Below are 26,004 nucleotides of genomic sequence, written 5' to 3'. Positions count from 1 at the left end.
CGACACCGCTCCCCCTCGACCCTGCGCCCCCACCCGTCCCGTCCCGTCCGTGTCCCTCTGCCCATCGGGTTATTCTGGGGGTCTTGTTTCTCTGTGAGGGAGCGTGAGGGAGCTTGTTTCGATGTGCCCCGTTGCACTGTGGGGAGTAAAATCTCCGATGATGTTGCTGAGCTCGCCTCTCCTCTCGGGTTTAATGGAAGGATCTGAACATCCCTGAGCTGTCCCACTCCTCTTCCTCTCAGCCTCTTCCTCCTGTGCTGGAAACAGCAGTGTGTTTATATAATCTCCGCTGAGCGCTGCCAGCCTAGTCACGCCTTTTCAAAAGGGGTGTCACACGAGCAACTCCCGAGACGTGTTATTTTTTGGACTCCGACTAGTCCAGTAGAATCTGTAGAAGTGGAATCTGGAATCTGACAAAGTGTCAGAGTGTGTGAGTTTGCAGCACAGTACAGCCCCTGCAGATCTTACGTATCTTAGAGCTTTTTACCACCTTTCATGTAGTGACAGTCTGTGTGTGCGTTAGTGACAGTGGGTAAAGATGCACAGTGCTTTTTCTCCTGTGACATATCAGGCAGATTGTGTTAAAACATCTTTCTCCTCTTCCTGTTGTACCAGTGCTTTCTGTGTGATGCACATCCTCCCAGTACACTCAGCTAGTAGAGCGGAAAAGGCTCCAGTGCATCTTTTATCTGTGAACTGCATGTCACTGTGAGTGTGTGTGTGTGCATGCTTGTGTGTGTATGTGTAACTCTGGTCCTCTTGTGTTGCTGTGCATTATTGGTCTGTGGTCCCTGTAAGAGGGGGGGGGGGTTCAGGGCTGAAGGTGAACACGCACACACACAAGCTTCCACACGGTTCCACGCACTTCTTGTGACCCAGGAAATCCCAGTTTCTGATTCCCTGGTGGCACAGAGGCCAGGCCTGCACAGAGGACTCAAACGGGCTGTGACAAATTCACCCCCCCCCCCCGACATTGGTGCTCCAGTACTGCTGACTCCCTCTAAACCGTGGAGAGGCATTATCCTTCAGCACGACCCCGCCGGTCCCCGTCCCCCCCCCCCCCCCCCGGGGCCCTATCGATCGCTAGCGTAGCCATAATGTCCTTACATTCACGACGTGCTGCGGTCCTTTCTCATCCCGTCCGCGCGCTGAAGATGAGGAATGGGTGATAAATAAGGAAGTCCGCTGCGTTTTTATTGGGTTAATCTCTCCTGCGCGGGACCACAGGCCTGTGATGTACAGCTCAGAGCCTTACAGTCTTACAGCCGCTACCAGCGTGGAGGAAGCACCCAGCCAGGCTAACGGCTAACGGCTAACGGCCTGAAAGCTCTGCTCTGTTCTGCTATGCTCAGAAACAGGAGCTGTGCTACTCTACCGAGACACCATAATGAGCTGCTCCTGAGTCTGTGTTTGACTCTGGGTTTGATATGCAGAGACTCAGAATGCTTTTAGGGGGAAACGAGGGGGTCCTCCATGTTGGTAGCTCACCTGTGTCTGTGCGTACCCTTTCTCCTGTCTGCCTACTGATGATCTTCCCTTTCCCTTTTTTTCTTTCGCTTATTTTTACACTTAAATTTCTCTCCACTGCTGTACTTTCCCTGGTCAACTGTTCACTCTGTAAGTACCTCTCCGCACCCCACGTCCGTCTGTCTGTCTGTCTGTCTGTCCGTCTATCTGTCTGTGCATTTGTCATTCAACCCTCTGGACGGCATGCACAAAAAGCCCATACGCACACACACACGGGCACATATCCACACACACACACACACACGGACACGGACACGCAGATACACACGTGTCTCATAGCTGTTCTTATCCTAACTGCGGAAATAAAGACAGGTGTACAAACATTACTAAAGTAAACCTGTGGAGTCCATTCGTGTGCAGGTGTGCCCTTTGACCTCATGACAGGACGGAGTGCCCGTATTTGTTCTCATGCTCTGCGGAGCTGTAACGTGCTCTGTGTGAGTGGGAGGGGCTGCAGGAGAAGAGATGCCGGAAAGGAGAGGAAAAACCTCTGGACTGCTGAATAACACAACTTTGCCTTCCCACCTTAGTCAGAGCGCTCTGCTGAAGCACTGTTAGAGCGCTCTGCTGAAGCACTATTAGAGCACTCTGCTGAAGCACTGTTAGAGCGCTGAAGCACTGTTAGAGCGCTCTGCTGAAGCACTATTAGAGCGCTCTGCTGAAGCACTATTAGAGCGCTCTGCTGAAGCACTGTTAGAGTGCTCTGCTGAAGCACTGTTAGAGCGCTCTGCTGAAGCACTATTACAGCGCTCTGCTGAAGCACTGTTAGAGCGCTCTGCTGAAGCACTATTAGAGCGCTCTGCTGAAGCACTATTAGAGCGCTCTGCTGAAGCACTGTTAGAGCGCTCTGCTGAAGCACTATTAGAGCGCTCTGCTGAAGCACTGTTAGAGCGCTCTGCTGAAGCACTGTTAGAGCGCTCTGCTGAAGCACTGTTACAGCGCTCTGCTGAAGCACTGTTACAGCGCTCTGCTGAAGCACTGTTAGAGCGCTCTGCTGAAGCACTGTTAGAGCGCTCTGCTGAAGCACTGTTACAGCGCTCTGCTGAAGCACTGTTAGAGCGCTCTGCTGAAGCACTGTTACAGCGCTCTGCTGAAGCACTGTTAGAGCACTCTGCTGAAGCACTGTTACAGCGCTCTGCTGAAGCACTGTTAGAGCGCTCTGCTGAAGCACTGTTAGAGCGCTCTGCTGAAGCACTGTTAGAGCGCTCTGCTGAAGCACTGTTAAGCGCTCTGCTGAAGCACTGTTAGAGCGCTCTGCTGAAGCACTGTTAGAGGCTCTGCTGAAGCACTGTTAGAGCGCTCTGCTGAAGCTTTAAGCGCTCTGCTGAGCACTGTTGGCGCTCTGCTGAAGCACTGTTGACACTTGCTGAAGCACTATTAGAGCGCTCTGCTGAGTCACTGTAGAGCGCTCTGCTGAAGACTGTTAGAGCGCTCTGCTGAAGCACTGTTACAGCGCTCTGCTGACACTGTTAGCGCTCAGTGAAGCTGTTAGGCGCTCTGCTGAAGCACTGTTAGACGCTCAGCTGAAGCACTGTTAGGCGCTTCTGCTGAAGCACTGTTGGAGCGCTCTGCTGAGCTGGTTAGAGGCTCAGCTGAAGCACTGTTAGAGCGCTCTGCTGAAGCACTGTTACAGCGCTCAGCTGAAGCACTGTTAGAGCGCTCAGCTGAAGCACTATTAGAGCGCTCTGCTGAAGCACTGTTACAGCGCTCAGCTGAAGCACTGTTAGAGCGCTCTGCTGAAGCACTGTTAAAGCGCTCTGCTGAAGCACTGTTAGAGCGCTCTGCTGAAGCACTGTTAGAGCGCTCTGCTGAAGCACTATTACAGCGCTCTGCTGAAGCACTGTTAGAGCGCTCTGCTGAAGCACTGTTAGAGCGCTCTGCTGAAGCACTGTTAAAGCGCTCTGCTGAAGCACTGTTAGAGCGCTCTGCTGAAGCACTGTTAGAGCGCTCTGCTGAAGCACTGTTAGAGCGCTCTGCTGAAGCACTGTTAGAGCGCTCTGCTGAAGCACTGTTAGAGCGCTCTGCTGAAGCACTGTTAGAGCACTCTGCTGAAGCACTATTAGAGCGCTCTGCTGAAGCACTGTTAGAGCGCTCTGCTGAAGCACTGTTAGAGCGCTCTGCTGAAGCACTGTTACAGCGCTCTGCTGAAGCACTGTTAGAGCGCTCAGCTGAAGCACTGTTAGAGCGCTCTGCTGAAGCACTGTTAGAGCGCTCAGCTGAAGCACTGTTAGAGCGCTCTGCTGAAGCACTGTTAGAGCGCTCTGCTGAAGCACTGTTAGAGCGCTCAGCTGAAGCACTGTTAGAGCGCTCTGCTGAAGCACTGTTACAGCGCTCAGCTGAAGTACTGTTAGAGCGCTCAGCTGAAGCACTATTAGAGCGCTCTGCTGAAGCACTGTTAGAGCGCTCAGCTGAAGCACTGTTAGAGCGCTCTGCTGAAGCACTGTTACAGCGCTCAGCTGAAGTACTGTTAGAGCGCTCAGCTGAAGCACTATTAGAGCGCTCTGCTGAAGCACTGTTACAGCGCTCTGCTGAAGCACTGTTAGAGCGCTCTGCTGAAGCACTGTTAGAGCGCTCTGCTGAAGCACTGTTAGAGCGCTCAGCTGAAGCACTGTTAGAGCGCTCTGCTGAAGCACTGTTAGAGCGCTCTGCTGAAGCACTGTTAGAGCGCTCTGCTGAAGCACTGTTACAGCGCTCAGCTGAAGCACTGTTACAGCGCTCAGCTGAAGCACTGTTAGAGCGCTCTGCTGAAGCACTGTTACAGCGCTCTGCTGAAGCACTGTTAGAGCGCTCTGCTGAAGCACTGTTAGAGCGCTCTGCTGAAGCACTGTTACAGCGCTCTGCTGAAGCACTGTTACAGCGCTCTGCTGAAGCACTGTTAGAGCGCTCTGCTGAAGCACTGTTAGAGCGCTCTGCTGAAGCACTGTTAGAGCGCTCTGCTGAAGCACTGTTAGAGCGCTCTGCTGAAGCACTGTTAGAGCACTCTGCTGAAGCACTGTTAGAGCGCTCTGCTGAAGCACTGTTAGAGCGCTCTGCTGAAGCACTGTTAGAGCGCTCTGCTGAAGCACTGTTAGAGCCTCTGCTGAAGCACTTTAGAGCGCTCTGCTGAAGCACTAGTTAGAGCGCTCTGCTGAAGCACTGTTAGAGCGCTCTGCTGAAGCACTGTTAGAGCGCTCTGCTGAAGCACTGTTAGAGCGCTCTGCTGAAGCACTGTTAGAGCGCTCTGCTGAAGCACTGTTAGAGCGCTCTGCTGAAGCACTGTTAGAGCGCTCTGCTGAAGCACCTTTGTTAGTAGGCGCTCTGCGACCTGTTAGAGCGCTCTGCTGAAGCACTGTTAGAGCGCTCTGCTGAAGCACTGTTAGAGCGCTCTGCTGAAGCACTGTTAGAGCGCTCTGCTGAAGCACTATTAGAGCGCTCTGCTGAAGCACTGTTAGAGCGCTCTGCTGAAGCACTGTTAGAGCGCTCTGCTGAAGCACTGTTAGAGCGCTCTGCTGAGACTGTTAGAGCGCTCTGCTGAAGCACTGTTAGAGCGCTCTGCTGAAGCACTGTTAGAGCGCTCTGCTGAAGCACTGTTAGAGCGCTCTGCTGAAGCACTGTTAGAGCGCTCTGCTGAAGCACTATTAGAGCGCTCTGCTGAAGCACTGTTAGAGCGCTCTGCTGAAGCACTGTTAGAGCGCTCTGCTGAAGCACTGTTAGAGCGCTCTGCTGAAGCACTGTTAGAGCACTAACGAGAACGCTCACTGAGCAGAGAATAATCTTTTAAATGGTCCGAGTGCCGCACCCTGGATTTTTGTCGTAGAATATGATTTATGATCTGATGGTTTCACGAGTGCGGAGCAGATGAGGAAACGCTCAGGGACAGAGGCTCTTTCTCTCGCTCTCCTGCTCCCAGATTAATTTCTGCTTTTCTCTTTCAGTCGCCATCCGTTCCTGTGAGTGCGGTTCTGCTGGGGACCTGGGGGGGGCGGGGGTATCTGTGGCACTGGGGGGGTAACTCCTTCATCAGTGGCCTCTCTCCCAACAGATAACTCCTCAGCCAGCAAAAGCAAGACCAGCGAGGACATCGTTGAGTCCTCCAAGTTCCCAGCAGCCTACTCTCCTGAGCCCTACCAGCACTCTGAGACCGAGTACTACCACTACGCCAGCTCGCCCAAAGGTGAGGAGATTTACACCTGCCCTAACCCTAACCCTGTCCCTCCCTAACCTCACACCTGCCCTAACCCTAACCCTGCCCCTCCCTAACCTCACACCTGCCCTAACCCTAACCCTGCCCCTCCCTAACCTCACACCTGCCCTAACCCTAACCCTGCCCCTCCCTAACCTCACATCTGCCCTAACCCTCACCCTGCCCCTCCCTAACCTCACACCTGCCCTAACCCTAACCCTGCCCTCCCTAACCTCACACCTGCCCTAACCCTACCCTGCCCCTCCCTAACCTCAAACCCTAACCTGCCCCCTAACCTACCCTGCCCTCCCTAATCCCCCACCTCACACCTGCCTCTAACCCTGCCCCTCTAATCTACACCCTGCGTCTGGGCCTAATCTCACACCTGCGTCTGGGCCTAATCTCACACCTGCGTCTGGGCCTAATCTCACACCTGCGTCTGGGCCTAATCTCACACCTGCGTCTGGGCCTAATCTCACACCGGCTGCAGTGTCAGACAGAGGGGAGAAAGCTGCCAGGGCCAGTGGGGGTTGGGCCAGAGGAGGCTGTGGTCAGCTTTAGCTTCCTGTAGCACCAGAATCATCACAGCTCAGGAGTCTGTAAGGGTTAGGGTTAGGGTTAGGGTTGGAGTTAGGGCCATCATTTCTGTTTGGTGTTTGACTGATTCTCCCTCTCTCTGCCTGTCTGTCTGCCTGCCTGCCTGTCTGTCTCTCTGTCCGTCTGCCTGTCTGTCTGTCTGTCTGCAGGCTCTCGCACACCGCGGAGGCGTTTCTCGTCAGGAGGAGAGGAGGACGGCTGGAATCACAGTCTTCACAGAGTAAGGGGCTAAACCTGTTCTCTCTCTCTCTCTCTCTGTCTCTCTCTGCCTCCCTCATCTCACGTGCATCTGTCAATATACAGTACTTACAGCTATCTCTAATGCAAGATGTGTGGGTCTTTTTTGATGAATGTTTTATGAATATGAATCTGGCCCACAGGTAGATGATTTGCCTGTGTTCTGCTCAGCTGAAGAGGGAGATCAGAGAGAGCGGAGTTATATGTGCGGGGCTGGGCACATTACCCAGAACCCCCCAGTCCCAACAGAAAGCTGCCTTTGAGTAATGATGCACAGACACATATTCCTCCGGGCATCTTAAAATCAGACGGCACACAGTTGCCCGAAAACCACCATATTTTTAACATCAGTTGTAAAGAGCCCCCCCCCCAGTTTATTTCTGCTTCTAGCTTGTCGCCATGACAACTGGCCATGGGGATAGTGTTTTCCCAACAGAAATGGGATTTTTTGTTCTGTGGTTTCTGATTGGACCAAGCTTCACTAGGGTTCTTTGTGGCCATTGGTCATTACATTCCCTCTCGTCCTGGATGGGGGTAATGACATCATTCTACTACTCTGCCAATAGTTGAAACACAAGTACACATACATCATACACACACACACACACACACACACACACACACAGAAATGTACCCTTCCTCTTCTTGCTGATCTGTGTGTGTACTCAGTGGCAGCCATTTGTTCTGTGGCGTACGAAATCTGTCTCTAAATTAACCATCTGTCCTCTCTCTCTCTCTCTCTCTCTCTCCTCTCTCTCCCTCTCTCTCTCTCCTCAGATCCAGAGTGGGATTGGGCGGATGATCCTAAAGGAGGAGATGAAGGCCAGGTCTGGTTCCTATGACAACGACCCCTGGGCCAGCGCTCGCAATTCCCGCAGCGGCAGCAAGGAGGCGCTACACAGCATGAGCTACAATAACACCGTCAACGGCTGTAAGGACACTTCTCTCATTGCTACTGTTTATATCTACAGCAGTGATGTCATAATGATACCTCTCATTGCTAATGTTCATATCTAGCGCAGTGATGTCATAATAACACATCTATCACTGCTACTATTCATACAGAATCTACAGTAGTGATGTCTGTATGTCTGTCACACACACACACACACACACACACGCACATACAGGTGTATAGGTGAGGCCACTCCACTGTGCCTCTGCTCTGTGGAAATTTCCGTGCTGTAAGTGAGCTGGTGGAGTGGTGCTGTGGTGGGAGCAGTGTCATAAACGCAGATTTATGGGCTGTCTGTGCACCCTGTGTGATAACTATTACAGCTGAGATCATCTCCAGCTCCCCCGCAGGGGTGTAAATAATCCTGAGTGTACGCTGCCTCTGTTAGCGGGCCTGCTGTTAGCGGGTTAGCAGGTGTGCTGTTAGCGGGCCTGATGTTAGCGGGTGTGCTGTTAGCGGGCCTGCTGTTAGCGGGTGTGCTGTTAGCGGGCCTGCTGTTAGTGGGTGTGCTGTTAGCGGGTTAGCAGGTGTGCTGTTAGCAGGTGTGCTGTTAGCAGGTGTGCTGTTAGCGGGCCTGCTGTTAGTGGGTGTGCTGTTAGCAGGTTAGCGGGTGTGCTGTTAGCGGGCCTGCTGTTAGTGGGTGTGCTGTTAGCGGGTTAGCGGGTGTGCTGTTAGCGGGCCTGCTGTTAGCGGGTTAGCAGGTGTGCTGTTAGCAGGTGTGCTGTTAGCGAGCCTGCTGTTAGCGGGTGTGCTGTTAGCGGGTGTGCTATTAGCGGGTGTGCTGTTAGCAGGTGTGCTGTTAGCATGTGCGTCGTTGGGGAGCCTGCTGGTAGCAGGAATCCTGTTATCTGGCATGCTATTAGTGGGTCTTTTGTTAGTGGATGTGTTTGTTAGCCTGACGGGCTCTCTCTCTCTCTCTCTCTCTCAGCTCCAAGGTCACATTACAGTGCTGACAGTGGTGAGTAGCTTCATGCGGGACGTCCCACCAGCCCCCCAGAGGGAGGCACGTGCGCCTCATCCTGAGCACAGATGGACATAGACACAAGCAAAACCTCCTGGGATGTTTACCGTGTGCCCCCCTGTGTGCCCCCCCCCGCGTGCCCACCCCGCGTGCCCCTGTGCCCTGCGTGCCCCCCCGCGTGCCCACCCCGCGTGCCTCCTGTGCCGTGCGGCTTTGGCGCTGTAGCGCTACGTTGCTAAAGACTCCGCCGCTGAGTTAGCCTGCGTGCTGCGCCGCCGTCATCGTGCGCTTTGGAACAGGGAGTGGGAAAGCCATCCGCTAAAGAGCAGCCTCCCAGCATCCTGAGATTAGGCACTGGGTCCTGTTTTTTAGAGCAAATTTATTTTAAAAACCCAGACAAATTCTCGGGGGTGTCGATGGGGGGATTTAACAGATGCAGTCAGAAGAAATGAGGGCACATTTGATGTTGTGGCCTGGGTGGGCCGATGTATCGGGGGAATATGGGGGGTGCAGGGGGTGAGGGCGAGGTTGCACATTAAAGGCAGCAATGATGAATGAACATTAATGAATGAAGCTGCTGCTCAGTATGAAATGACAGAAGATGTGGTTTGAGCCACAGGGCTCTGTTCTGCATGCATGCAGCGCCCCCTGCTGCTGGTAAATGTCACTGCATGCTGACACCGAAACGGCACTGAAGCAGCTTTTACACACACACGGGACGCTGGGTACCCACAATGCCTTGCCTGGCACTTAACGTTTTATTTTTTTTCCAGACTCCTACATTTCCAAATCAGCTTCCCTTCCAGGATACGGCAGGAACGGGCTACACAGGGTGAGGGGGCGGGGTCTGAGAGGGGGCGGGGTCTGGGGGTCAGAGACAGCATCCGAGTAGGGGTCCAAACACAGTGACACAGTACAAAATAAGGGCCTGTTTTTGCACACTTGCTCCACAGTGCCGCTCCCTGCCTCTCCTCACCTGTAATCTCTTCCCTGTGTTTGTCCCTCAGCCCCAAAGTGCCGATTACTTCCAGTACGACAGCAGCAACGCGGTGAACTGGGGCATCAGAGGTGAGAGGCTTCTCCTGAATCAGAGGTCAAAGGTGAACAGCAGAGCGAATCAGAGCAGTGAGACATTATAGACCTGCATTAAAGCAAAAATACTATGTGTCTAGTTTTTTCTGAAGAATACAGAAATCGTGTCTTTTGTCATCTTATTCTCTCTCTCTTTCCCTCCCTCCCTCTCTCTCTCTCTGCAGAATACAAGGTGAGAGTCTGTGAGGAAGACATTCTTCATTCTGAAATGCGAGATCTGAAAGTCTGAGGTGGGGAGGGGAGGGGAGGGGACTGGAGTTCTGAGGCTAAGCTCTGTGGGTGTGTCCAACAGCTATGTGGGCGTGTCCAACAGTTCTGTGGGTGTGCCAAATGATGTTTTGTTTTGTGTATATGTATTTGTGTTTGGTATGTGTGTGTGTGTGTGTACATGCTTGTTTGTTCTATGTATAGCTATTTAAAAACATCAAAACACAGTGTGTTTGAGGATTCCATCTCTCATTGACCTTATCCACCCGTCCTACAGATTTACCCGTATGAAGCCTTGGTCGTGACCACAAGGGGGCGCAACAGGCTGCCAAAGGATGTAGACAGAGCCAGGTTAGAGGTGAGTCATCATGAATTAACTGAGATTGCCTGTATTCTAAGATTTTTACATCAGTCAGGAACTAACATCTAAATCAGGCACCACTGGCATGGAATCCCAGTTAGGCCCGATTATATTCTACTACTAGTCTTATTATTAATAATAATAATAATAATAATAATAATGTTTTTCCTCTTGTTCTGTATGTGTCCACTCGGCAGCGTCATTTGTCGCCCGAGGAGTTCTACCAGGTGTTCGGGATGACGATGGCGGAGTTTGACCGGCTGGCGTTGTGGAAGAGAAACGAGCTAAAGAAACAAGCAAGGCTGTTTTAACGGCGGATCACGCCGAGAGAAACCGAGCCGGCCGTTCAGTCCCAGAGAACCGGAACCGCGCTGGCGTCACCACAGAGAGGGAGTCCGAACACGGAGAAGCGACCACACGCGCGCGGTTTACAGAGAGTTGGAACACTGACTTATCAAGGCGGTTTTTTTGCAAGTGCGTAAAGCTGCGTATGTTGAATCGATTTGAGTTGAGATTTCATTCGTTCGGGAGACGATGGCGGCCGCGGGCACGCTGCTCTGCTGTGATGGTCTTATCGGGCCGTCGCTGGTCAGGCTTTGCCTTACGTTCGAGTTGTGCGCGCGCACCAGCAAACTGACGAGAATGTTGACGCATATCCAACACTTTAACAGGATGCTAAGAGACAGAAACAGCGTAGTTTTCATTTGTAGAAAGAAAATGGTCGAAACGTGTGGAAAACTAGCATATTTCTCAGAATGCTTTCACTCATCATTTTTATTTATTAATCATCATTTATGCGTGTTTTACAGGGATTGGGCTACTTATCCACTGATAAGAGAATACATATATATTACAGTTAAAGAAAGCTAATACAAACAAGAGTTATTGTACTCAGATATTTCTAAGAGGCTGTGTGCAGGATCGTTGGAATTTACATCAATTTAGTGAGGAGGCAAACCAAAGGGATACTAATACCCGGATCTCCGCATGTTTTTAAACTGCCGATGGTTAATCTGGCTATAGCGCAAGACTTTTTTTTGTTCTTCTCCTTACCTTCGATCATCAATTAATTTTCTCTCCTTTTTCGAAGACTAGCTATCGCTACAGAATGTATTTTCAGTTGAGAGACATCAAGAAATAATTCAAATGTACTCATGATAGAGCTGACTGCTGAGATGTAAAAGCTGTTACCAAGTGTATTTTTATTTTTTCTACTGCGTTTATCAAACTTTTTTTATTGAATATTGGAAAAGAAAACTCACACAAAAAGCAAGTTGCGTGTATTGTTTGAACTATGGAATTATAGTTGTGTGTTGACTTCATGGGAAGAAGGGTGTGGTGGATTTGGGGATTTTATGAAACCGTAGAGTACTGTCTTATATTTTAGGCTAGATAAGTGGTTCCCAACCTTGGTCCTGAGGGACAACTGTCTATGCAATCCAAGAATTTTAACAAGCTGTTCTTTTTTTTCTTAGTTAGGTGCTTTGCATGTTTAGAAGGATCATTTACCATTTTAAGCCACGTTGTATCAGAAATAGCTATGCATGCCATGGAGAATAAAAATAGTATGTTCTTATTGTGCTAAATTGCAAACAGTTACATAAAAACAAGTAACAGAATTGTTTACCTGACCCAATTAAAGACTGGGGTATATCAATAGGCTCCCAATTAGGTTGTTGAACAGGTGTGTTTAAGTTTTTTCATAATTTTTCCCTTAAACTTCTTAACACAATGTAAGTTTAGCTTGTTATCATTTGTCTCATCTTTGAATACTTCATTATCACCTCAATCTTTAATTTCATCCTTTAAAAAGTTTAAAGGTCTTACGTTTGCAATATAGCACAATAAGCACAATGTGAATATGGGACTTTTATTCCGCATGGCATGCCTGGCTATTTCTGACCCAATGTGGCTGAAGAGGGTAAATTATGCCTCTAAACATAAAAAGCACCTGATTGAGAAAAAATAACCACTTGTTAAAATTCTGGGATTGCAGTTGTGGTTGGAGCGAAAGCCAGCGTACAGAGTGGGCCCCCAGGACTGAGGCTGGGAGCCGCTGGACCAGGTTCAGATTCCTCCGCAGCGCTGTCTACACACTTATGGAAAATCAACACGATTGGGTTCCACACCGCTTTACATGACTGTGACACTCAATACCGCACATCTAATGGCTTCGTTTTTTTTTTTTTTTTTTGCTGTGTGATCTATTCTGTTGTATTTTATTAGTCCACTATAAGATACTGTGATTAATATCAATGGGATTCAATCAGTAATTTTGACTCATTATTTTACATTGGCTTTTTTTTTTTTACTTACCATTTACTCTGATGGAATGCGGCTAAGCTGGACTCCGTGCTCATTATGGTCTGCTGTCTCACTGAAGGTCGCTGATAAATACCCGAGTAAGAAGAATGGGACACTGAGCGCTGGGAGAGTCGGCATAATGAAGTGGTTTTAATGAAAGTGCAAAGTCGCGCACCACACGTAGCTTCTCAGTAACTCAGAACTGTGGAAGCTCAGGTAACGCTCGTTACAGTTTTGATTTAAGGCAGTGGTCTCAAACTCAGTGCCATAGAGGGCCGTGTGTATGCTGGTTTTTATTCCAGCCTCAGATCTTGACTATATAATTTGTTCAATTATTTGCTGAATTAGGGATGCAGGTTTGCACATAGTGGTGACCCGACGTCTATGGTGACCCGCATTGTCCAAATAAAAACTTGCTTATATTCTGTGCTTCAATGCAGTTAAATGCATATGGCTGAATGAGTAATTGGACTCAATTAAGGCAGCATTAATTGGTTGGAAGGAACACCTGCATACACACGGCCCTCCATGGCAACGAGTTTGAGACGACTGAGTTAAGAGATATTCAGTCATTGTCTTAAAAGACAAGGCTGCTGAGCATTTGTACCCAGTGGAATAGTTTACATGAATATTATTCATCCACTTATTCACCCATTCATTCCGTCATGCAGTGCCGCATATGAAGAGTTACAGGACACTCCACGATATTGGGGCGTCAGGGTGTAATGTATATGTAGTACATGACCTGCATTTAAGGATTATTTCAGTACTTACAGGCGACATGCCGAGAGTTGTACACCTGTTTACTAAATAATTTACTTATTGAACACTTTTAAATAGCAGGGGATTTAAAAAATAGCAGTATTTTTTAATTGTACATTTTTTCCTTTGTAACTGTATACAGCCTAGCTATACTTTATTTATTGGTCAGTTCTGTACCAATAAATTATGTATATCTTATATTTAAATAAAACTGCTTTGTTGTGTATGGTTTGGGATGTGTGGCCTGATACTGTATTTCAAAAATTGCCTTAATTTGTTTTTAATTTGTTTGTATAATTATCTTTTGTTAATTATTACAAATGCATAATAAATATTCATATACTTACGTTACATATTCATCAATTTAAAATAAATGGTTTCATTTTTCACCTTATTCTACTTTAAATCTTGTTTTACATTTATTTAAAGTAAATGTTTGCTCGTGAAACCAGCGACGGTAATGTCCCAAATTGGAATTAGGCCACTGGAGCAAGTTTTGCAACGAACGAATTTTTTTTCAGCACGAGCGCTAGGACCCAGTGACCGCGGCGAAGGAAACAGCGCCTCCGCAGAACTTCATTGAGAGAGTCTGCCTTAATCAACTGTACGTGACGGTGTGCTGTACTCCACACACGGGGCCACAGTGGGTCCTGCGCTGCCGGCTGAAAGTTGGGGAAACTGTTCAATTAAGGAAACCCGGGACTTCACCGAGCAACTCACCGGCATGGAGACGAGCAGCGTTAACTGTACGTATCCCCACTTTTCGCGCGTGATGACGTTTGCGCGATTGAAAAAAAGACTTTAATTTGAGCGTCTGTAAATGTTTGTTTTGCTTACATGCAGATAATAATGCGCTTTAATAATAATGCGGCCGTCTGTTCAACAAAAAAAGTGGAGTTTGTCTTCAGAAAGAGCTCAGCAGGCAGCACGGTGGCAAGCAAGAAGCAGAAAGGTGGCTTGGTTATCCCCAGGAGTGTCCGCACAGCTCTCTGTAATTCCCGTTATTGTACGACAACACAGGCGCTGAATATGGCAAACAGAGCAAATTATTTCGCAACTGGTCTTAATTGCAAGCGGTTGCATCTCAGGTGCACCTAGGTCCACAGCACGTGCGCCAGGAATGTAGGGTACAGTTGCGACTGGCTCGCGTTCTTGTGTTCATGTTGCCAAATTCCCTGAACGACGCGCAGTACAGTGAACTAGGCTGCTCCCATGTGGAGTTGCGTATCACCGCGGTTTGCGTGGAATGTACATAATTGAATCGGGGCAAAGTTGTGCTGTTTCATTTTGTAGTTGTGCAATTGCTGTCGCAATAAACTAAAGAATAAAAATAAAACAACTTCTGTGTTTGTGCAACTGAGAATGAGCGCGTTCGTGCGTGTATATTTGTGTTTCTGTGGTAGCCTACAGCATGTTTGCTACATGCACAGTCTAGAAACGTGCGGTCAGTTTGGCCTTTGCGTGGGAGTGCAAGCGGACAAGAGTTCATTGCGTTGTGGGTTTGTGTTCGTCCGCTTGTATTCAACTCAGTATGAAGGGAGTTCCACTGTATGTCAATACGGACTCGTGTTATGAAGCATTCTTCTGTAAAGCGCGGAACAATGCAGCGTTTATCTCGCTTGGAACTGAAGTGTAAAGGATTCGCGGACAGTACTGGCTTTGCTAGGGCGTTATCGTATTCACGCTTGGGTCTCACAGTTGCTCTGGTTTTGAAAAACGGATTCCGTTCTCTGCCTCGCTTTTTAAACCTGTTACAGCCCTATAAAGAGGCCGTTACGTGCAGCCGTTTCAGTTTAACAGATCGTTACGCGATTGCTGTTTGCTATGGTCTTCTCTCCCTGTCATAGCCGAGTCGCAGCTGCTGCAGTTCAAACCCTGCAAATCTGCCCAAGTTGATCCAGACTTTCAAGTTTATTATGTATAGTCGGAGAAAGAATACACCTGTAAAATAAATAATCACACGGCAATAGTCTGCGGTAGAGGCTGTCTCGTTCGAAACGTTGGGTTGTGTTCAGTGGCTCTAGGGCTTGACAGTAAGGCTCGCGGCTCTTCCTCTCCGTCCTGTTTATAATAAAAGTAAAGCCTGACTTTATATGGAGCTGAGTTCTAAGGAGACTCCCATGGTGAAACGTTTGTAGGTATAAGATCTCCTGGAAGAGCCGCTGTTTTGGTAGTTGCAGTCTTGGCACATGTTCGTGTTTGGGAAAGACGGCGCAGTGGCGGTTGTGTTTAATCTCTGGCGGGGCGCAGACTTCGCCGGGCCTGCGTCTGTTTTCCCTTCTTAGCTCCGTGTCTGGGAGACAATGAGGTGATTCCTGAACTCTGTGAAAACAAGCAGGGCCTGATTACACCGCCTGTGTCCAAGTTTTCTAGGGGATGGAATCCCACCTGCTCCAAAAGCAAAGCATCTCTGGCCTGTGTGAAGGAACTGGGGAATCTGATCATGATAAAATGTTGGATTAGGGTCGTTTGAGTTTCACAGATATCACCAGCCTGAACTGAGAGTTGAGGGGTTTTATAGCCGAGCTCTGGCTCTGCTGATTAATGTCATGGTTACTGGCCATTTTGCTGTTCTGGTTTGAAGTGGGTCGGCCTGGAAGTGTACAGTTTGCCGTTCCGCTTCTCTGTCTGTCTCTCTCTCCCACTGCCTCTCTCTCTCTCTCTCTCTCTCTCTCTCACTGTATCCCCGGCCTCTGTGTCTCTGTGTGACCTGCATCTTGTCCTCTCTTTATTACCCCCCCCCCCCCACCCCCCGGGGCAGGTGAAGGACCTGTGGCTCTCTGTCGCTTCGGCTCTTTGGCTCTGAGTGAAAGCTTCCTGGAAGCCGTTCATCCTGACCCCCCCCCCCCCCCTCTGTTTGCACAAACACCAGGAAACAACACCCCCAGCCGCACGTGTCCCTGGGGACGTGTGTGTCTGTAAGAGACAGAGTGTGTGTGTGCGTCTGCGTGTGTGTGTGTCTGAGAGTGAGACAGAGTTTGTGTCTGCGTGCCCATTCTTGTGTTATTTTTGGTCTTGTTTTCCTAAACTTCCTGTTAAGGTTAAATTAGCAGGATGTAGTTTCTATTTCTGGTGAACTACTGTGCCGAACCTTGTAGTCAAAATAGCCGACCCAGATTACACAGTGAGGTCAGAGACGTCGCACGAGAATGCGAGGTGACAGACAAAGGCTGCTGTGTCCTAATCGGCCAATCAGACGCACTGTCAACAGCTGTCAATCAGACACAGCTAATGAAGGCCCTTCCTTTTCCCGTCGGTCACGGTGTGATTGTTTTACCAGCAGGACAGCGCCGTGCGGGGGGATCTCCGTTTGCGTGCGTGTGACGTTAAGCTGTATTGATGTATTTATTGTTTTGTTCCTTGTGTAATTAGCGATTCCCAGTCCAGATGTTGTGGTCGCGTCTGTGCTGTGCTGTCCTCTCTCTCAAGACTGCCTGATACCTGCAGCTCGGTTCTGTCTGCTCTGCACGGTGTTTCTGCTCTGTGCTCTGCTGTGTGAGAGCATACACACATGCTGCAGTGGTTCTCTTTAGTTTGTGCTTTGTACTATGTGTAGCTGTTAGGTGTATTATAGTCAATGAACTGAAAACATCACACACATACACGCATGCTCTCTCACACACACACACACACACACACACACACACACTCACTCACACACAGACACACACACACACACACACATTATTTTGCCTCATCTACCCTCCTGCCTCTGATACCTCATTCCAGCCTGGGTGTGCAGTCTTTACTGCTCCAGGTGTGGAATAGTTTGCTCAGAGTGAAGCTGATGTATTCATCGCCTGCGTGTTCAGACCGGCCCTCTCTCATCAGGCCGGGAATAAAGGTGTGCAGAAACAGCACAGCACCGCAGAGCAGCGCGCGTTACACACATCAGCCTGCAGGGGAGCGGTGTTGCTTAGCAGCAGGGTGCCCCTGACCCCCCTCAACCCCCTCGCCCGCCCCCATGTTTAAAGGTGACAGGAAGAGGAACACCCTCAGGGTCACCCAATGCTGCTGTTGCTGTTTCTGCTGTTGTTTGTTGTTTTTGCTCACAGGTCAGACAGCAGCAGGGTTGTTTATGTAAGCAGGTCTGCGTGTGCTTCTCGGGTGTTAAGCCTGCATTTTTCGCTCCGGTTCATCTCCACTTCACACCGTGAACACACAGCGTCCTGCTAGAGCTGCTCGCTCAGCAGCCACCACCCCCCCCACCACCCGCCACACTCAGGCCACCCCCCCCCCCCCCACATTTTTCACGTGTTTGCTGAATGATAACCGTGATTTTAACCACAGGCCATTTCTCACGGCCAATAAAACCAGTGAGAGCTGAGATGGGACTACCTCACTGTACCGGCAGTGTGTTCGGCTGCTGTTGCCAGGTGACCGGGATGGAGTGGCTGTCTCCTGCACCCCAGAATGTCCGCATCTGCACCTCAAAACCTCTGAGTGTTCACCCCAAAGTCTGAGCACATGCACCTGAAAAATTTAAATCTCAGTGTGTGCACCCCAGAATGCTAACGCGTGGACCCCAAAATCTCAGCGTGGGTGCTGTACGCAGGATCAGGGATGCTGAGGAGTCTCCCTCCCTCCCTCTCTCTCCGGAGTCTAACGGGTCTGGGGGGGTCAGAGGTCAGGGGTCAGGGTTGAGCCCCAGTGCTGATGGGAATCCCCCCATTCTGTGGCTCGTCAGCTCGTGTCTGTGAATGCGCAGCGATGGACAAAGCAGCCTCTCACTGCTGACCCAGAATGCCGAGCGCAGGCCTTCCAGAATATTCCACCCTCAGCAGAAAGAGAGAGAGAGGGAGGGAAAGGGGGTGTGAGTGAGGGAGGTAAAGAGAAGAGGGAAGGAAAGAGAGTGAGGGAAAGAGATGGGGAGAAAGACAGAAAAGGGGAAAATAAAAAGAGAGGGAGAAAAGGGGTGTGATTGAGAGAGAGAGGGAGAAAGAGGGGGAAAGAAAGGGGTGAATAAAAGGGGTTGAGGGGAGTGAGTGAGAGAGAGAAAGAAAGAGATAGAGCGAAGGGAAGAATGAACTCCTCTCACACACATAGCTGAGGGGTGAACTCACTGCTTTGCTGATAGTGGTGTGAATAATGTTGGTGGGAGTGAAAGGGGAGCTTTTGTCCTGGGTTGTGCGCGGTCACGTCGGTTTGGGAGGGTGGAATGAGACCGGTGGCAGTGACCGCAACTGGTCAGACGTGACCGACATTCCCCTGCACGTTTGAGCTCTGCTGTGACCTCTCAACCCTGACCCCTGACCCTCTGCGCTCTGAAGTAACAGCACTGTACTGTACCACACTGTCCCACCCCCGGCTGCCCCCGGCCCATCCCAACTGTCACAAAACAGCCAATGGGGGAAAAACTGCGGTCACATGACCTACATGAAACTACAGTTTCCCTTCCAGAAACACATAAGGAATCCTGTAGAGTTTGAACGACCCAGAGATCCAGCAGATTACCCCCCCCCCAGCTGAACTCCAGCCCACCCCCCCATTTTAACGGTGGTTCTGTGATAAGTAACTTGTTTGAGTTGCTGAGCACAGACTAGGGGACCTGCTTCTTTTGAAGTAGAGCTGATTGAAGTTCTGCTTGGGCTGATGGCTGTAGGCTGCAGTGCTGGGGGGGTGAGGGGGGGCTCGAGGGGGCCGGGGGGGGGGCACATCAAAGCCCCAGTGCCCCACTGCGTGCCGCTGGCCTTCAGAGCTGGCTAATGTGTAAACAGGTGAGGAGGAGTATGGGCCTGTAATTCTGCCCCTGAAAGGCTCCTCTGACCCCCCCCCCCAGGGTCGAATAAACGAGGAAACGAGCTCTCTGGCCTCGTTAGAGGAGGCAGGTTAATTATCCAGGGAGGCCAGAGATGACCCCTCCCCAGGAAAGGGGCGTCGGCCTGCTGAAGCTCTCAGATGCCTTGCAGTTGCAGCACAGCCTTTACGGAGTTAACCCTGGAGTGCTGCAGCTGCGTGTGAGGCCATTATCTCAGGAGCTGGGAGCCTAGCATGGAGGTCATTACAACAACATATGCATTGTGTAGAACATAGTGGCAATGTGTCGTTTAACTGTGTGTGTGTGTGGTGTGTGTGTGTGTGTGTGTGTGTGCGTGCGTGTGTGTGTGTGTGTGTGTGTGCGTGCATGCGTGTGTGTGTGTGTGCATGTTCATGCAGGCATCATGAATGCAAGCGCAGTTCTGTAGCTAGCAAGCACTGTGCTGAAAAGATTTTTTTTTAATCTCAGAAAAAACAATGCGTGCATTTTTAGTCCATTTGCAACAAATTGGGCGAGAAAAATGTTTCTGCAAACACAGAATGAAGGGAGTGTGGGGGCCTTTCATCCCCCCCCCCCCGGCCCCCCACCCCAGCCTCGGTCCAGGCTCAGATGAGATTTGGGTTATACGGGTGATAAATCAACAGTAAATGAGGTCATGTTTCATGTGTTACGCTCCCCCGTCCCTCTCTGAAGGAGAGAGAATACCTGTGCCTGTTTGTTCCCCAGTGTGACACACCCACCTTAGGCTGGTCTGTTTGCACAACTAAACCACAGGCAATGGGATTATACAGAAGGACTGTGGAAGTTTGACTCTCAGTAGACTGGGAGTTAGGGTTAGTCTTAGGCTGTGGGAGATACGGTTAGCCTGTGCACCCCTGCCTGGTGCGTTTGTGAAGTGTAACCTTGTGTGATGTTTAACTTTTGTGTTGTGGCAGTTTTGTATTGCTGACTTGTTTCTGCTCCAGCACAAAGTTGAAGCAAAACCAGTACTCTGCTGGGGAGGAGTGGAGTGCATGAACAGAGCACAGAATTGTATTGAGAGCTGGGGGGTGGGGGGGGGGATTGGGGGGGAGATGGGGGTAGGGTGCGTGGGCCGACTCCGTGCTCGGGGGAAAGACCGTGCTGTTTCGGGGAGCGCGGAGGGGTGTGACAGGAAACAGACGTTCGGGGTGATAGAAGCTGTCATCGGTCCGGACAGGAAACCACAGCTGCGGGACGTATCCTCTTACCCACAATGCCGCTGTTCCATACCACTGACCCACGCTCCTGCGTACTCTTGGACTCGATTGGTCTGGATGTAGTTTGCAGGCTTCAGTGAACGGTGCAGGAGTGTGTTTGGGTCTCAGGTCAGACCTTTTACCCATGTTTGCTTGCTGAGAACAGTAGCTGTCTTTGCTAAAGCACTTTCAGAAAGTCGGTTTCTTTTTAAGTCCCAATTATCTAACTCTTTACTGCCATTTTGGAGAGATTCTAATCCAGAGTGCCTCACAGTGCAAACACAAGTGCGAAGGTCAGGGGTCAAAGTGCAGTAAGTCCCCAGAGGGGGAGAGTGCGGCCCCTAGAGAGACAGCAAGTGCAAGAAGCACGGACTCGATTGACAGCTTGTCAGCCGCCCTTTTGAATGAGGTATACACACCAGCGCTGAAGTACGCTGTGATGCTGTGATGTCACATTGCTGAGCCTCCTATCCTGTCTCGTCTGCCGCAGTGGAGAGTGAGGTCATCCCCCCCCCACCCCCCTCACTGTTCCTGGTGGGGTGCATGGGCTTGCCAGGGTGTGTTGGGAATTTGAGGGGGAATTTATTGCGGAGGAGGGTCACAGGAATTTAAACTATGCCCCCCCCCCCCTCGGATCTGCCATGGGTCTCAGAGGCACCTGCGGGCAGCCCAGATGGGGGCGCCTCCCACGAGCATTCCCTATTGGCCGATAGCTGCCAGGCTCCGTAAACAATGTGTGATTCACTGAGGCCGTGTCAGGTGATGATGTGACCAGTCTGATAACTTTCTGCCTCAGTTTCACCTGAAGGGGGTCCTTTTATAGTCGCCCATCTATATCCCCTCTCCACCAATAGCACTCTCCCTGCCTTTATGACATCACTCACACAGATACTAATCAGAGACAAGACATTCTGGTGTATGGAGGTTATCAGTGACTCATGTGTGTGGGCTTTCTGTGAGTGATTACCTGTCCTGTGATCTCTGGGTGAGTTGGTGAACACTGCTGTCATCATCGCGTAAGACTGACACAAAGGAATGAACGAGTGAGTCCAAAAGATAAATCAGGTCAGGTACTATGAGAGTATAACCAGTACTGTGTGTGTGTGTGTGTGTGTGTGTGTGTGTGCGTGCGTATGCATGTGTGTGTGTGTGTGTGTGTGTGTGTGTGTGCGTGTGTGTGTGCGTGCGTATGCGTGTGTGTGTGTGTTTATGTTAGACAGTCTCACTCCAGCACGAGCGGTTCTGTGTGAACTCACAGCCCTGCGGGAAAGGTCAGAGGTCACGGTGTTCGGTCCCAGCTGCCCCTCCCTGTATGAAGTGGGAGATCTGGCTCTGAGCAGGAGGTGTTGGGGTGTGTTGGGGTGTTGGGGTGTGGGAGGGGGGGCTGTGCTGGATCTGACTGGTTCCACTACAGCACAGTCTTTTCGCTCATATCTGACATTAGGAAAAGCAAATACCGCTTGTGCTTCCTCCCCTCTCTTCCTCATCCTCACCGAACTGCTGAGTCAGGATTTTCCTTCTGTTTGATCCCTTCTTCCGCAGGGAAAGGAGAAGGTGACAGAGGGCTGGAGGACTAACTGTGGGAAAGTGTTTAATGACTGTTATTGAAAGTGCCGTTGGGGACCGTGTGACTACACCTGGCCAGCCGTGTCCTCCGCTGACTGACTGACGAGCAGACAGGTGTGCATCGCCATGGCGATGGCCTAGCCCTTTAGAACTCTCCTGCCTCCTCACCTCAGCGGCAGGAGAGCACCTCCACCCAGTTTATTATAAAATGGCGGCGTGGCCAGCCCTCAGTACAGCTCAGCGGGCTGAATAATGAGCTCCCTGTAAACACCGCTAGCTAACGGCTCGCTAACGGCACGCTCATTAGCGTCATGTGAATGCTATGCTGTTGTCATTCCTAGCGGCTCACTCATTAACGCTACGCTACGCTACTATGGGAGCGCAGCTGTGTGGCTCAGCAGTTGTGTAACTGAGTGACTCTCGTGACTCTGGTAACCGGGCAGACTTATCTGAGAGGAATGAGAGGAGTTAACTGGGCTGAGAATCGTCTCCTTTCTCTCAGAAATGAGACTCTTACGACGGGACGGGCCCCCGTGGACCGGCTGGAGGGGGGGGGGGCGTTTTTGGGGAGCGAGGCGTAGGCCCCGTCAGGCCGGTGAGGGAGCGGCGTCGGGCGTGTCCAGTCCTGTGGACCCGCTGTCGCCGCGGTTACAGGTTCCTCCCGAAACAGCCACTTGCGGCGAAGCGATGTCTGAGCATGTCGGGGATAATAAGCTCCACCCCCTGAACTCCCCCCGAAGGAACGGAGCAGATCGGGGGGGCCTCACCCTGGTCCTGGAGCTCTGCCGTTCCACAAGCTTTCACTCGAGCCCTAATCTGGGTCACCAGACTCTGCTGATTAGCAGCTCAGTGAGATCTCTAGCTGTTGAGTGAGGTGTGCTTTGTTAGGGTTGGAGTGAAAACCTACAGGATGGTAGATAACCAGGTACAGGGTTGGGCAGCCCTGCTCTAGCTGCTGAATGAGGTGGGCTTTGTTAGGGTAGGAGTGTGAACCTACAGGACGGTAGATCTCCAGGTACACAGGATGTGAATCACTGGAGCAGAGACAACTCAGCCCCACTGCTGATGTGTTCTGGTCCCTGTCAGCTCATGTTACCTGTGTCTGTCATCACTGCGTTGAACTGTGTCAATATTTTACTGTAATTTTATCTATTTTATTATGCTTTTATCTCATACGCGGTGCTGGATCATATGAACGCTAGCTTATGTTACGTACTGTTGGGTATTCAGGGATGTGGAGGTAAAGTGAAGCTGCTTTTATCAGAAGTGCTGCTTGTGGTTGACGTGCAGACCGTGTGCTTTATGGGGTCTTCATGGCAGAAGCGCTGAGGTGGTTCATGTGTTGGGGGGTCATGGTGACTGTCGGGGATCTTGTGAGAGAAAGATTCCCTGGTGTGTGGACGTGGTGTGAGTCACCAGTACCCGAGGGATGGGGGGAGGGGGGGGGGGTGAGGCACCAGGCGCCGTTTCACTGCCTCCTTTCATCCCTTCATTCCTCTCCTCCTCAATTAAGTCTTATCTCTCCGGTAGCGCAAAGCGCTTCTGGGCTTTTCTGTGGGCTCAGCGAACTGCAGCCATTTTAGGCCTTCATCCTGCTTTTACCTTTCAGTGAGTCTTTGTTTTGTTTCTTTAGCTGATATTTTCAGATCCCAGAAATAACTGCTCTCTTACTGCATCTTAGACTCATTTTCTCTCTCTCTCTCTTTCCTGTCCCTCTCTTTCTCTCCGTCTCTCCTTTTTTTGTAACCATACAGTTGAGTATATGTGTTTCATTTGGACATTTTGCAGGTTGAGGCAGATTCAGGTCTCTCTCCTCTTGTCTGGTGTGTGTGTGTGTGCGTGCGCGTGCGCTGCGGTGGTGTGTGTGTTTTGGAGGTGTGAGTTAGGCATTGGGGCGGGGGGGGGTGGTGTTGAAACGGAATCTGCAAAGGCAGCGTTAATGGAAGCTGTAGGGGATTTTGGACTGTTTGGGGTGGGGGTGGGGGGTGGGTAGAGGATTCCAGGGTTGGGCTGGGGGCAGGTTGGGGAGGGGGGGGGTTGGCAGAGAGCCTCTTCCAGGTGCTGCTAGATCTCAGATCTCGGGGAGTATAGAATGGAGCTTATGAAATGGGGTGAGTGCGTGTGTGTAGGGGGTGTGTGGGGGGTGTGTGTGTGTGTGAGTGAGTGTGTGTGTGTGTGTGTGTGTGTGGGGCGTGTTTGTGTGGTGGGTGTGCGTATGTGTGTGCGTGTGTGTGAGTGCATGTGTGTGTGTGTGTGCGTGTGTGAGTGGGTGTGTGTGTATGTGTGGGCGTGTTTGTGTGTGGGTGTGCGTATGTGTGTGTGTGTGTGTGTGTGTCTGAGACAGAGAGAGAGAGAGCCTTGGAGAGGAAAGAGTAAACAGGTAGAGCACACTGCAGTGATCACTCAGAGAGGACGCAGAGGCTGCCGCAGTGTGTCGGCTCCTCTCCTCTGAGAAGCACAACATTGGACTCATTTACAGATGAATTTCATACTTTCTCACACGTGACGTTTTTTTCTCCTGTTTGTTTTCTCCTGAAAATGGTGGCTCTCTCTTCCACCTCAGCTGTTACTGGTAGGTAACCAAAATTCCCCCAGTTTTCTTTTGTGTGCCAGGCTGGGATTTTCTGGGGGCTTTGGGGGTGCATGTGAATTTGATGTCGCTGTCTGTTGACTGTGTGGATTGGCTTTAACTAACCAAACCGAATTCTCCCGTTTAATGCTGGTGTCTGTGCTTGGAGGGAAGGTGACACCACACAACTTACAAGAGGGCTTTTGTTAAAACTTCCTGGTCTGTCTGTCCAAATGACTAATTGTTGTGACAGGGTCATGTTTGTTTTTTTGGCAATGTCTTGCATCAACTGAACGCTCCCTTTGTTAAGGCGTTAATGTTTAAATCGTTCTCTGACGCCTCGGACGTTGCGGACGCTGAGGGTGTTGAGTGTGGCTGCGTTTTGTCCTTCTGCGGTACAGCTGGTGAAGTTAGAGATCTGCAATGCTGACCAGGTGCTGAGGGCTTTTCTCTCTTGTACTTCACGACTACGTGTGAGGTGGTAAACAGCCGCGGTAGGTGCAATCTAAGAACAACATGCAGTCCTCTGCCTTTGTTTATTTTTCGTGTGCTGATTGAAAATGTCTCAGAGTTCACTGCTTGAGTTCTGGGTTAATGGTGTTTTGGCTGCAGGGTTTATGTGCGTCTGGTGTTAAGCGTCTAAAATATCTTTTAAATAAAGCGAATGTTTCTGGAGATCAGGGCTGTGGACACAGAGCAGTTTCAGACGGTCTTTGCTGTGTGTATGTATGTGCCTGGTGATGCATTAGGAAGCAAGCGGACTGTTTTAATGAGATCACAATTCAAAAGAGTGTGTCTGTGCATACGTCTGTGTGTGTATGTCTGGGTGCGATGTAGTGTGTGTGTGTGTGTGTGTGTGTGTATATATATGTGTGTGTGTGTGTGTATATATGTGTGTGTGTGTGTGTGTGTGTGTATATATATATGTGTGTGTGTGTATATATGTGTGTGTGTGTGTGTGTGTGTGTGTATATATATATATATATGTGTGTGTGTGTGTGTGTGTGTGTGTGTGCATGTTGATTGAGGCGGTTGGTGGGGGGATGAGTGTGGTTGTAAGTTTTGGCTCTCTGGGCTCTTGGCTGATCAGTAGATCTGCACCAGACTCTGCGACCCTAAACCAGGCCCAGTGAACCTGCGTGGCCTTCGGCATCCTCCTCGGCCTCACCCTGGGGGTGTGATGCTATTGGAGCGTACCACGTGTGGGGGGGATGGGTGATGCTATTGGAGCGTACCATGTGCACACTTCTCTGGGGTCCCATTGACCTTCCCCTGCGTCTCACCGGCCCCTGTTCTGGCTTGGCTTGGGTGCCGTCCGACGGCAGGTGCTGCAAGCCCTCGTGTGGAGGGGTAGAGTCTCAGCGTTGTTCACATGCAGTGGGGTTAGGGAAGGCATGGCTTTCAATGCCTATGTCCTGAGTGACCTGACTTCGCTGTGTTGCCTGTGTTACCTGTGTCCTGAGTGAGATGTGTTGCCTGTGTCCTGACTGTGCTGTATTGCCTGTGTCCTGACCTCGCTGTGTTGCCTGTGTCCTGAGTGAGCTGTGTTGCCTGTGTCCTGAGTGAGCTGCGTTGCCTGTGTCCTGACTGCGCTGTGTTGCCTGTGTCTTGACTGCGCTGTGTTGCCTGGTTTGACTGCCTGTGTTGCCTGGGGTCCTGAGTGGCTGTGTTGCTGTGTCCTGAGTGAGCTGTGTTGCCTGTGTCCTGACTGCGCTGTGTTGCCTGTGTC

General features: G+C 50.5%; 2 protein-coding genes and 1 long non-coding RNA gene across 4 annotated transcripts in view; 2 read left to right on the top strand and 1 right to left on the bottom strand.

Moving 5' to 3' along the window:
* The window catches only part of ablim3 (actin binding LIM protein family, member 3), a 71,812-nt gene extending 58,241 nt beyond the window's left edge, over nucleotides 1–13,571 (top strand). The window contains exons 15-22 of one of the 2 annotated variants that reach the window (XM_064325283.1): nucleotides 5,549–5,680; nucleotides 6,436–6,506; nucleotides 7,301–7,454; nucleotides 8,407–8,436; nucleotides 9,213–9,271; nucleotides 9,447–9,521; nucleotides 10,022–10,096; nucleotides 10,297–13,571. In XM_064325283.1, the coding sequence (XP_064181353.1) occupies nucleotides 5,549–5,680; nucleotides 6,436–6,506; nucleotides 7,301–7,454; nucleotides 8,407–8,436; nucleotides 9,213–9,271; nucleotides 9,447–9,521; nucleotides 10,022–10,096; nucleotides 10,297–10,410 (710 nt within the window). In that variant the 3' untranslated portion in view covers nucleotides 10,411–13,571. Of the gene's footprint in view, nucleotides 1–5,548; nucleotides 5,681–6,435; nucleotides 6,507–7,300; nucleotides 7,455–8,406; nucleotides 8,437–9,212; nucleotides 9,272–9,446; nucleotides 9,522–9,695; nucleotides 9,977–10,021; nucleotides 10,097–10,296 lie in introns of those variants that run through there. The other variant, XM_064325284.1, reaches the window with a different exon arrangement.
* LOC135249761 (uncharacterized) lies at nucleotides 214–10,096 on the bottom strand. Its single transcript, XR_010328769.1, has 3 exons — nucleotides 10,022–10,096; nucleotides 9,416–9,521; nucleotides 214–257 (listed from the first exon to the last, which is right to left on the bottom strand). It is a non-coding gene; the product is annotated as an uncharacterized LOC135249761 (long non-coding RNA).
* A 10,500-nt stretch (nucleotides 13,572–24,071) lies between the features above and the next one.
* LOC135249685 (actin filament-associated protein 1-like 1) overlaps nucleotides 24,072–26,004 on the top strand; it is an 18,140-nt gene continuing 16,207 nt past the window's right edge. Inside the window, exon 1 of the mRNA XM_064325203.1 lies at nucleotides 24,072–24,278. Within this exon, the coding sequence (XP_064181273.1) occupies nucleotides 24,245–24,278 (34 nt within the window). The 5' untranslated portion in view covers nucleotides 24,072–24,244. The remainder of the gene's footprint in view (nucleotides 24,279–26,004) is intronic.

The sequence above is a fragment of the Anguilla rostrata genome, chromosome 3 (genome assembly GCF_018555375.3).
Source record: "Anguilla rostrata isolate EN2019 chromosome 3, ASM1855537v3, whole genome shotgun sequence".
Lineage (NCBI taxonomy): Eukaryota > Metazoa > Chordata > Actinopteri > Anguilliformes > Anguillidae > Anguilla > Anguilla rostrata.
Note: the sequence above shows the minus strand (reverse complement) of the source record. Positions and strands in the feature narration are given on the sequence as shown.